Source organism: Corylus avellana, chromosome ca3 (assembly GCF_901000735.1).
Source record: "Corylus avellana chromosome ca3, CavTom2PMs-1.0".
Classification (NCBI taxonomy): Eukaryota; Viridiplantae; Streptophyta; class Magnoliopsida; order Fagales; family Betulaceae; genus Corylus; species Corylus avellana.
Window position 1 is genome coordinate 9,461,081 of NC_081543.1, and position 11,284 is coordinate 9,472,364.

At 36.7% G+C, this 11,284-nt stretch overlaps 2 protein-coding genes across 2 annotated transcripts; one reads left to right on the forward strand and one right to left on the reverse strand.

The window, feature by feature from the left end:
* Window positions 1–836: 836 nt before the first annotated feature.
* LOC132175703 (uncharacterized) lies at window positions 837–2,629 on the forward strand. Its single transcript, XM_059587724.1, has one exon. It carries the CDS (start codon window positions 948–950, stop codon window positions 2,424–2,426), a length of 1,479 nt encoding a protein of 492 aa, XP_059443707.1. The 5' UTR covers window positions 837–947; the 3' UTR covers window positions 2,427–2,629.
* Window positions 2,630–6,791: 4,162 nt separating this feature from the next.
* Window positions 6,792–8,604, reverse strand: LOC132174802 (homeobox-leucine zipper protein HAT4-like). The gene is made up of 4 exons (XM_059586483.1): window positions 8,347–8,604; window positions 7,737–8,047; window positions 7,532–7,611; window positions 6,792–7,404 (listed from the first exon to the last, which is right to left on the reverse strand). The coding sequence occupies exons 1-4, from the start codon at window positions 8,531–8,533 to the stop codon at window positions 7,059–7,061; spliced, it is 924 nt and encodes a 307-aa protein (XP_059442466.1). The 5' UTR covers window positions 8,534–8,604; the 3' UTR covers window positions 6,792–7,058.
* Window positions 8,605–11,284: the final 2,680 nt, after the last annotated feature.

Genomic DNA, 11,284 nt, shown 5'->3' on the forward strand with positions numbered 1-11,284 from the left:
ATCAATGGCTCTAAATGAGTTAGTGAGTAAGGGCGGGCAACTAGGAAAACCAAGAAAACACTATTTGGGCTTAAGAAATTTTTAGACAAACCAAGGAATCAGTTGCCCTGTATCGCCCCCCTTTGACTCCGCTTATGGTTATATGGTACTAAATTACATACCATTTCCATCTTCCTCTGTTTTTTTTTTTTTCTCCTTCTAATTTCCTTTTCTTTTCTAATACTTATACAAAAAGTGGATAAAAGACCAAGTAAATGTAATAAGTCAAATTTTAGTCTTATCTTTTAGAGTATGCATGAATAGGCATTAAACTAAGAATTTAACTTTGAAGAAGCTAGACTTAAGTATATTTTTCTAACAAATTTAGAGATTTTTTATTATTATTATTATTATTATTTTTTTTTTTTGAGGGGCTTGAGGGAGCCAGAGTAGTGCAACATCCCAATTGCTTGCATATAAAGCATTCCTAGCCAGCTTTGAATTGAGAAAAAAGGCACTAGGAGCATGGTGCTATTATTAACATCCCTAGATTCTCTTGTCACCATTCTAGGTGGTCCAAGGTCGGTTTGGTCCAACATTTTTTCAAGTTTGAATGCCACTTTTTTGTTTTGTTTTGTTTTTTTTTTCTTTTATTTACATTTTTGCACTTTTTTGAAGGGTATCATATTTAGGCTGTCCTGGTTGTTGAGCATTTAACCAACCAAAATTATCTCTAAAAGAAAAAGCAACTTGGGCATTCTCACTAAAAGGAAAGGGCATATATGTCAATTGAACAGAAGAGCTAAAAAGAAAAGCTTGAAAAATGCTCACATCTCCCTAAAACTTTGATCCCCACTCCCTCCTTTCCTCCTCTGCTTTTCCTTAGCCACTAAGTCTTCTCTCTTCTTCCTCCTCCTCCTCCTTCTTTTGAAATACAGACAGAACCGAAAGCTGAAGCTCCTCCTCCTATGTGTTCTCCAATGGCAGATACAGATTCTGAGAACATCAAATACCAAAAGCTTATTTCAGAGCAAAACCAAGCGAACCCAAGTAAGTTTTACTCGCAATTCATGTACAAAGCTCTCGTAGTTACAGTTTTCTTAGTTATTCTTCCGCTATTTCCTTCACAAGCCCCTGAATTCATCAATCAAAGTTTACTCACCAGAAGCTGGGAGCTTCTACACCTCGTTTTTGTCGGAATCGCCGTCTCATACGGGCTATTTAGCCGGCGAAACGACGAAACAGAGAAGGAAAACAACAGCTCTAAATTCGATAATGCGCATTCGTACGTGTCTAGATTCCTTGAGGTGTCGTCCGTTTTTGATGATGAGGCCGAAATCCCATCTGGGTCTGATGAGAACAAGGTCCAGACGTGGAGTAGTCAGTACTATAGGAATGAGCCCGTGGTTGTTGTAGCTCAAGAACACTCTGTTCTCGATGAACACAGAAGCTCAGGCGAGAAGCCGCTGCTTTTGCCTGTTCGGAGCTTGAAACCGCGTGTTCCTGAGCCAGGTGTGGTTGAATCCGCTAATGAATCTGAATCCAATGGCTCCTCTGTCTCTAATAGTCGGTCTAATTCAAAACAGGGTTCCAGAAGGTTTTCAAGCAATTCGAATAAAAGCAGGAGCGTGGAATTAGGAGGTTTGGATCATGTGGAATTGGAGGAGAAATTGATTAACAACGTTGTGCTTCCTTCTCCAATTCCATGGCGATCGAGGTCTGGAAGAATGGAAATGAAAGAAGAAGCTGACAGAGACATTCCTCCCCCGTATACTCTGCCTCCTTCAATGGCGGAATCTGAATTTAATCGGCTCGAATCTCGGTCTTCAAGGTTGCAGATGTCTCACTCATCGCGATCTAATTCCAACACTTCTTCTCCAAAGCTGTCTCAATCTTCCCCGAGGAAGTCATCTCCTTCTTCTTCTCCTTCTCTTTCTCCTTCGCCTTCCCTGTCAGCAGAATCACAAGCCAAGAATGCAGAGGATTTCGTGAGGAAGAAGAGCTTTTACAAGTCCTCTCCTCCTCCTGCACCTCCGCCGCCGCCACCAATGATCCGTACGTCATCTTCAATGAAGCGGAATTCTAGCAACGGGGTTTCGATTGAGAAGGAGCTGAGGCGAAGCTTCACAGGTGAAAGCCTGGCGAGCAGAGAGAACGGTTCAGCAACGGGAAAATCAAAGCCAACCTTCGTGAAATTCTCCGAGGAAGACAAAGAAGATTTTGTCAACATGACAATGGTGTCCGATGAAGACACGGAAACCGAAGACGACGACGTTGTGGGAGGAGATTTTGTTCGAACCGATTCCGGAACAAGTGTTCCAACTCCAACTGACGTGGACAGGAAGGCAGATGAGTTCATAGCGAAATTCAGAGAGCAAATCCGGCTTCAGAGGATTGATTCCATCAAGAGATCCGCCGGACAGATGAAGAGAAACTCTTCAAGGTAAAAAAAAACATGAAGATCCTCTGGTGTTATTAAAAACAAAACTTTCCTTTTTCTCTCTTGGTTTTATGTTTCTAATTTTCTGTCTTTTCCTAATATGGACATGGTGATGATAGTATACAGAGAATTGCGTTGCTTACATTTCTGTAAAACCACCAATTTCAACGGAGATGCTTTTTATGTTCTTCAAACTTTACACCCTTTCTTCATCACTGTTTCTCATTTCATGCACGACATGAATTATCATGATTCTGGTTTTCAGTTCTGCTTTGTTGTAATTCAAATGATGTCGTTTTAGCTACTACGTCATACCCTATTTTTGGGTATGTATTAGATTCTTCATCTTGCCCAATACCATGAAAATTGAAATGCATTCATTATCTTAAATCATCATTTATTAACTTAACCCTATAGGATGGTTGATTTATTCATTTAAACATGAAATGTTTAATTTAAATCGTCGCTTATCTTAAAAGGTTAAACGGATAGCATGTTGTTGATTTTATACATTTAGTTAATATTCAATATATAAATCACACCCATAGTCTTCCTTCTTCAGCATGTTAATAAAGCTCTTATTGCTTCAATTACCAACAATATTTAGAAAATGGGAGAAGAATTATCAAAAAGACTATTTCTCTTAACGGGCAAGTGCTTTTATGGTCACGCTCAGATAAAAAAAAGACTAATTCTCCCGGACGTGTATTGCAAAGGTACTAAAAAGGTAATTAACAATTTTTATTATGACTAAGAAGTATTCATTTTTATATGATTTTTTTTAATTTCATTTGCAATTTTGCATCATCCGGATTTAAAATTAATGCATTTAACGATATGTACGATATTAATATTTATGCGTCTTTTAAAACGGTGTATACAAGTGAAGTATATTTTGCTGGTAAACGTACGTCCAGCAAGTTTTGGACAAAAATAAATAATAAATAATAATAATATTGTGTTGGTATAAACATATTCCCATGTAGCATAAAGAGATCTCCCAAAGTCTACTTTTCTTTAGCATCAAAGCTAGCGTTGAGTTCAAGTTTTAATAGGTCCGGTTCAACTTTAATGAGTTCAAAATTCAAATGCCCTTCAACAAAAGCTCATTCATTGGTTATATTTAGGTCTACCACCATTGACTTAGGTCCCGTTTAGTTTGCGGAATAAACCTTTAGAATGGACTAGTTAATCTTAGGTATAGTTATTCCTTTGTTTGGTAACACACTATTCTTGAGAATAATTTATTTCCATGAGACTACTAATCCCTAAAGAATGGAATACATTTTTCAAAAATACCCATATAATTTTTTTTTTTTAATTTTAAACTTAAAACAAAATATAAAAAATATAAAAATATAAAAAATAAAGTGGGTGGCTTGATTAGCCACAGAAGAGGACGGGGCGGGGGTGGTGCGACCACCCCTGTCACATTTTGGGGTGGCTACGGCCACCCGAGATTTGCTTCAGGGGTTGGCCGCGGCCACCCCCGGCCGCTTTTGTGGGTGGCTAACCACCCCCCTTTTTTTTTTATAAAAAAAATGTGTTTGAAAAAAAAAAAAATGCAATTTTTTGTAATTTTGATTCAATTCCAATTTTTACATGTGTATTGTTACAAACTAAGGAATAAGAATAGCATTTGGAAATTCAGGGTCTAAGTGAAATTTTCCCTTGAATTTTTAATGCGTAAAGTTTTAAAAATTAGCATCTATTATTTACTCTAAACTCAGCCCAATTAGGTGGACTTACACACTCTTAAGGTCCAAGACATTGGGCTAGACTAAGGCCCAATATAACCCAAGGACACGAGGTGTTACAACAAAAATATTGCAAAAAAAAATTACTTGGATTAAGTATAGAGTTAAAGGCAACTCATGGGGGAAAGAAGCTATAATTCTAAAAAGAAGTTGTGGAACATTTCAAGTACAGAAGTAGGAGTTCTTATCAAAGAGGCCAAAGCACGAATGAAACATGTTGTGTCTTGATTTTGAGTTGTTGGCTGCATGAAAACATGCAATGATGCAAACAAGCCAAGAAAAACATACCCATATGAGAATTTTAAGGGACACAAACAACAAATTGCAAAATACAAGGATTCATCAAAGAAAACCCAAATGCCTCATTTTTTATTATTTTTTTAATTATTACTATTTGTGCATAGTTTGAAGAAGCAAATGAATCATGGGCTAAATGGGCATTAGATGGGTTGGACTTTTGAGTTGTTCATCAACTGTATGGGCTTTTATTTTTGGATTGCTTTTTGTTTTCTTTTTTGTTTGAAGTTTGGGTTCTATTCTTCCTCTCCAAGCTTCTAAAACACAATGATCAATTTTTTAACAGAAGCTTGAGCCCACTGGTGTTCTCATTTAGTAGATTTTATATATTTTTTCTATTCCATATGAGAGAGGAGGAAAGGGGAAAAATATAACAGCAACAAAAATAAATACATAATGGGTGGGAACAAAAGCCTCAAAACAGCTAGGAAACATTACAATAAACAGAGAATTAAGAGCAAGCAGGAGTGGTTCAAATAAATGACCTGACCCATTAAGAGAACTGAAGTGGCCACAAAGGGCTCCGAACAAAAACAAAGCAAAGGTCACCGGAAGGGGCTCAAACCTTAAGAGATCTCTCAAACCCTTCCCAAACCCTCGCAGGGAGTTTAACAACAAAATATGCACTTAAGGGGGCTGGATCGGAGACACCTAAAAGAAACCATTGCATAAAAAGTAAAACGGGGAGGAGCATGAGCCTCGAAAAGTCTCTCAATCCTAGTAGACTTCTAATTAATAGCATTTATGCCTAGGAATATATTTAGATGCCAAAAACTGACCCAATTTCTTTTCTTTTGGGTCATTGACTTTCCTACAATTTGCTAAAAAATTGACCCACCTGAAGATAATTCAGCAACTCAAATTCAAGATGCTGATAGAACAGCAAATCAAAGTCAAGATAAAATAAAGAGGTTTTTGAATTTGTATAAGATGAAGAAGAGAGAAGAGGTTTTGAATTTGTACTCATTATCAGGTACCGTAGTTGAATTCTTATCCTTCTGTTGTAAATGGACATGCTATATAAGCCTATAAAAACATGGCAACTGTGTGAGAGAAACGTTTTATCAAACACCTGTCGTGCATTTTATTACAACATGAAAACCCACCAGCTTGCTTTTATATGGTGACTTCTGCAGTCATCAAAAGTAAATTGCCCAGCCATAATCCACTATCATTCGATTTTCCAATACAATGCAAGTGCGGAACGTTTTCTTACGACGTGGATTCAGTAAAAATGCTTAAATACAAAAGAAACATGGGCAAGTATTGTGGAATATTTCTTGGTCATTATGTAGAACCAAGACTTAGAAAATCCCCAACAACTAAAAAATGCAGCTTTGGGTCCATTTGACCCTAAATTTCAATTCCCAATCCCACCTACTTTTCTACACCACCATTGCTAACGACTTGGTAGACTAAAAGTCCAATTTTAAATCAAATCACAAAAAAAAAGGTATTGTTTGAAACTACGTTTTTTAAAAATTGTTGTTATGTACTTGAGAACATTCAATTAGTTATATTTTAGGATATTTTTTGTTCTTTTAAAAAGTGAAAAGACAAAAATACCTCTAGAATATAACTAAATGAACTGGAGATGATCCTAATTCATCTTTTGAAAATAACAGAATGAATGAGAAGTCGTATCGCATTTGGAAAGTGGAACGGTTTCAATTGAAATTAATGAGTCCCGTAATATTGGAAATGAATTATGGACCATTATGGGTGTGGATCACAAGGACAAGGAGGAAATGAAAGGACAACTTATCTTGAATTCAATTAACTTGTCTACTTGGGTTTTGCAAGACATTAAAAGCACAAGGAAGAAATAAAAGGACAACTTATCTTGAATTCAATTAACTTGTCTACTTGGGTTTTGCAAGACATTAAAAGTAGTCGGTCTATTTAACATGGATTCAGCCGTAGGAGAAGGGGTCCATTTTAAGATTTTAAATGTCAAATTACTAATACACGATTTTAAATGCCAAATTACAAAGTTATTCGATGGGTTAAACATCATATTCACTTGCTGTTATATTTTCTTTTCAATTAGCAGCACCTAACAGTCACGTTTTGAAGGTTTTCCTGTTCGTTCTTGGTAGTTCTAGTGTTTTGCTCCATTACATCTTTTCAGGCAGCTAAGTTGTTCATGGGAAGAAGTAAAAAATAAAAAAAATAAAAAACGAAAAAACACAGCACTTTCAGAGAGATGGTTCAGTACCGGACGTTTTGAAATCGTAAATCCAAATAAACCCTTTTAAATCCCACGAAATCGATGTAGTTAAGGGTGTAGAACACAAATTAGGATTTTAGTTAAACGATTAATTTCCAAATTAAGATCCAAACTCTTTCTCTTTTAGTAATCAAGTAATCCTGCTAAACACTAAACTAAAATAAGTCACACGTGGGTCCGACAATACAAAACATGAAGACCCACCAGATCACCTTCTACCAACCATATCTTAGACCTGGACTCAACATACAATTGGTACGCTGTTTTACAACTCCATTCTTTTTTCTGCATCAACTACGTACATACACATTCTAAGGATAAGGATTTCGGCGTGAAATCTCCAAACTGCCCCCCCTCACGATCTGGGATGATGAAGCGCATCCGACGGCCGGTGCGCGATGGGAGCCGGTGCGGGGGCCCACGGGTTGATGGGGATCGGGCGTGGGCGTGGGCGTGTCGGGCCCATCTGGTGGGCCCCGGCGTCGGCGGTGGACGACGAGGAAACTGGGACTGCGACACGCTCACATGAGGGGCACATGGTGAGGGTGGTGGGTGGGGTCATTTGCATGTAGAACTGCGGGGAAAGTTTCAGGGCTCTCAGTTCCTGAACCTCTTTTTGCAACCGCCTGTTCTCGTCCGTCAGATTCTCGCAGCATCTCTTCAGAAACTCGCAGTCAACCTCAGTTTGCTTCAACTTGGTCCTGTAAATTTCAGTTCACGCCACTCGTAAATAAAGCTACTCCAAATGCGCATAACAGTAATTCTCTCTTTCTCTCTATCTTGATTTAAAGTACCAAATTACCCTTAAATGTAAAGTTAAATTCTCACCTTGCCCTTCTGTTCTGGAACCACACTTCGACTTGTCTGGGTCGGAGGCCTAGCTGCTTAGCCAACGCTAACTTTTGCTTCTGCAACCAAATAAGCACCCGTCTTTCAGAAAAAAATGGCAGTGTTTTTTTTTTTCTTTCGTTTTCTCGGTAACCAAACAGAAGTTTAGGAAAATGAAAACTGGGTTTTACTGCGTAGGACTTACGGGGTTGAGAGTGTTGTGTTCTTTGAAGCTCTCTTCGAGAATAGCGGACTGGTCCTTGGAGAGGCGGAGCTTTTTCCTCGAGGTTTCAGCGTCTTCTTCATCGCTGATACCCCGAGAGGAAGCTCTCTCAGTCTCATGGTCCTCCCCGTTGGCTTCTCTCTCGCTTCGCTTGCCGCTCACGCTAGATATCGTGCTGTTTGGGGAAGATACGCCCACTTCCTCTTCGCAGTCACCGGTAGAAGGCGGCCGGTTCACGTCGATGCCGCGGAGGAAAGATCGTGTCTCGGCCCGGCACGTTTCGGAGTTCCGATCTGCATGTGAAAATTAATAAATTCTTAGTAACCGATCTGAAGTAGCTGATTTGAGAAGCTTTCGAGTGTGAACGAGAGAAAAGTCGGGAGGAAAATAACCGATAAAAGTTTGTTGTTAAAGAAATCAAACATGAAGAAAAAAGCAGGAAAAGTAAATATATTTTTATCAAAGATCCTTAAAAAGAAAAAAAAAAAGCAAAAGAATGGTTTGTTTAAGAAAATGGTTGGTAATGGCTAAAACCAGTAACAGCACAACCAGATCTGAGATAGAGAGCCATGCAAAGAAGCCATAAACGAACCTGATGAAAGGAAGGCGTCGTTCCAAGAGGGCTTGGGAAGATTGAAGCAAGGAGGAGGAGGAGGAGGAGAAGAAGAAGAAGCAGAAGTTGGAAGCAAACAAGGCATAAGATTCTGCTGCAAAGCATGGTGGGTTTGAGGGAAGCTCAAGCTTAGACTCAAACCCAGATCTTCTTTCTGAACCATCATCCTTGAATTTTGAAGCTCAGATGAAAAATTGTTTCCAATGATGTCTGGTTTTAGAGAGGAGTAGTGGAGGGGAGGTGGGGGTTATATAGAAAGAAGAGAAAATGGTGTGTAAGAGCAATCATGATGAGGTGTCAGGAAGCCGAATTATCTCAATCATGGCTTTTGCCTCCCAAATAATGCCTAACTCTGCTCCTTTGTCTTTTCTTTTCATTTTACCATGGTTAATATGGTTCCCATATTAACCATGGTAAAAATGGGAACCATTTCTGTACACTGTACATTGTGTTTGGTAACCATTATGGGGAAATATGAGAGTCTCCTATTTCTCCCATTAATGGGAGGGGATGGATCCATCTTCATGACGGTTGACTAAATTGTGTCAAAGTTATGTTTGACAAATGAGTGGATTGAAAAGAGAACCCAAAGACCTAAAACCTAAAAAAAAAAAAAAAATTAATTAATTAACTTAATATTATTATTTTTTTACATCACATTAATCATATTTTATTATTATTTAAATAAAAAATTACTTCAAAATATTTTTTTTTTAACTTTTTTACACAATCCCTTTTTTTTTACGTTAGTCAAATCTACTATAATTTCGGTTCACTTCGTTTTTCTTGTCCTTCACCAAACATAACATTTAAGTGAGTTACACTTCTTCAAGTGTGATTGCTTCTTTTAATTTTTTTGTGTACAAGTGGATCATAATTGCTCATGGGTGATAGCTCATGGGTGATAAATGAATGAGAAATATATATATATATATATATATATATATGTCAGGTTTTTTTTTTTTTGGTGGTGTGCTTCTGCTTTTATTTTCTAAAAAACAACTGAAATAAATAAGGGCCACTTTTTTTGTAAAAAAAAATGCTAGTGATCTATTGGTATTTTTCTTGTGTGTTTCTGATTTTGTGTGGATATTATTTTATATCATTATACTCCGCAAACTTATTCTCTCTCTTTCATATAGAGAAATTCTTCATATTTATTTGAATTTTAGCATCTATCTCACCTACATTTTTATTGTTATTGACTAACCATGTTACGTTCATCATTGATGTATTTAGCTACTTTATGGTATAGATTTAATTATTTTGTATATAATAATTCATATAATATAATGTGATAAATATGTTGGCATGCTATTCAAAAAACTTAAATAACGTGATATTATTTACTCAGTTAGATACAACAACACTAAATTTTAAAAAGAAAAAAAAAAATCTCAAATCCATTGAATGCATAACCTTTCATGCTGTTTAACGATTATTATATATCAACATGCAATTAAAAGCTTACAAGTTAAACTTTGTTTTGACCGATCTATTTCCAATACTACGATGCGCAATGTGTTTAAATATCAATAACCAATAGAAAGTAACTTATTATTTAGTGAAAGCAGTTCATCACGGCTCCTTTGAATAAGTTTAAAAGGTTGAGTGTCACGTTTTTATTCAAAAAATTTACAATAAGTCATTTTAAAATTAAATTATATCATAAGATTGTTTCATATATTGCCTTTTTAATAATACATTATGCAGTTATACAGTCTATGACTATTATTAGAAACTAGGGTTTTTGAGTAGACTAATTTAATCAAATAAAAAAAATAACAATAATGACATATTTCTTTTAAATCACATGGATAACTATTAATTATCTCTAATTAAAGAGATAAATAAAATCTCCACGTTAGCTTTTGAGATCATCCAATATAACAAAAAATTATTATTTTATTTTTAATAAAACAAAAAATTGAGCGTTTACAAATACTCATCACCGCGAATCATAAGCAATCAAGCTGTGGACCACCGAACACACCTGATCATGAACAAGATCAACGGCTGAGATGAAGTCCATGAGTGGGGCCCTGTTATCTTGTGCTTGCTTTTGATGGAGTATTTAGGCGGAAGGCGAGGGAAGTGAAGAAGGTCGACAACCATCAAATCAATGGAGGAGATGGTTATGATTGGAAGCAGACAGATAACTTTTAATTTCAGCTCGTCAAACTGGGACCCACCCATCCCCTTATCTTTCGCCACTCCTGAAAAAATCTTTCCCATGCGATTACCACGAGGGCCGGACAAAAGCGTCGCTTTCTTAAACTTTTCTGTTAAAAAACCACTGCTTTTTCCTTTCCCTGCTCTCCGGTCCCGCGCGTCCTCTCACGATCCACCTATAACAGCGTGACCCCCGAGGGATGTATTGCACCGTGGAGCGTGGTCCTCACGCCCGCTGAGAGAGCGTTTAGGCTGCAGTGCTTACCAATAATTGTGTATCCCCGACTCCTCTCGTGGCTAATGTTTTTGTTTAGACGGCTAACATACCATTCATGCGTGACACACATTTTGTACTTCTTTTTCATTTTCAAATGGTTATATATATATATATGAAATGAATATATAACAAATATTCTTTATTTTCAAGTAATATATATATAATTTTTTTTCTCTAAAGAATCGAAGCGATATAAGTCTGAATCTTAATAGATCGTGTATTTGAAAAGATGTAAATTTAGTGGCCGTCAACAATCAACTAAAAAAGACTAACAATTGCCAATAATACCAATGGTGGATTCAATATAAATTGGGTTGACACACAAAGAAAGGGGACTTTTTAGTCAAACTAAGGTTCTATAATCTTAAATCATATATATCTAAACTTTAGATTTTAAAAATAGAAGCTTGCATTATTAAAATAAATCAAATAAAAATGAATAAAACTCAAATAAATTCGCTATTTTTT

Bases quoted from the DNA above. Each gene is read 5' to 3' on its own strand.
- LOC132175703 (XM_059587724.1), top strand. From the start codon at position 948: ATGTGTTCTCCAATGGCAGATACAGATTCTGAGAACATCAAATACCAA.
- LOC132174802 (XM_059586483.1), bottom strand. From the start codon at position 8,533: ATGATGGTTCAGAAAGAAGATCTGGGTTTGAGTCTAAGCTTGAGCTTC. The intron at 8,048-8,346 runs GTTCGTTTATGG...TTTCACATGCAG, and splicing joins CGACGCCTTCCTTTCATCAG to ATCGGAACTCCGAAACGTGC. The intron at 7,405-7,531 runs GTGAGAATTTAA...TGAAATTTACAG, and splicing joins TTCCAGAACAGAAGGGCAAG to GACCAAGTTGAAGCAAACTG.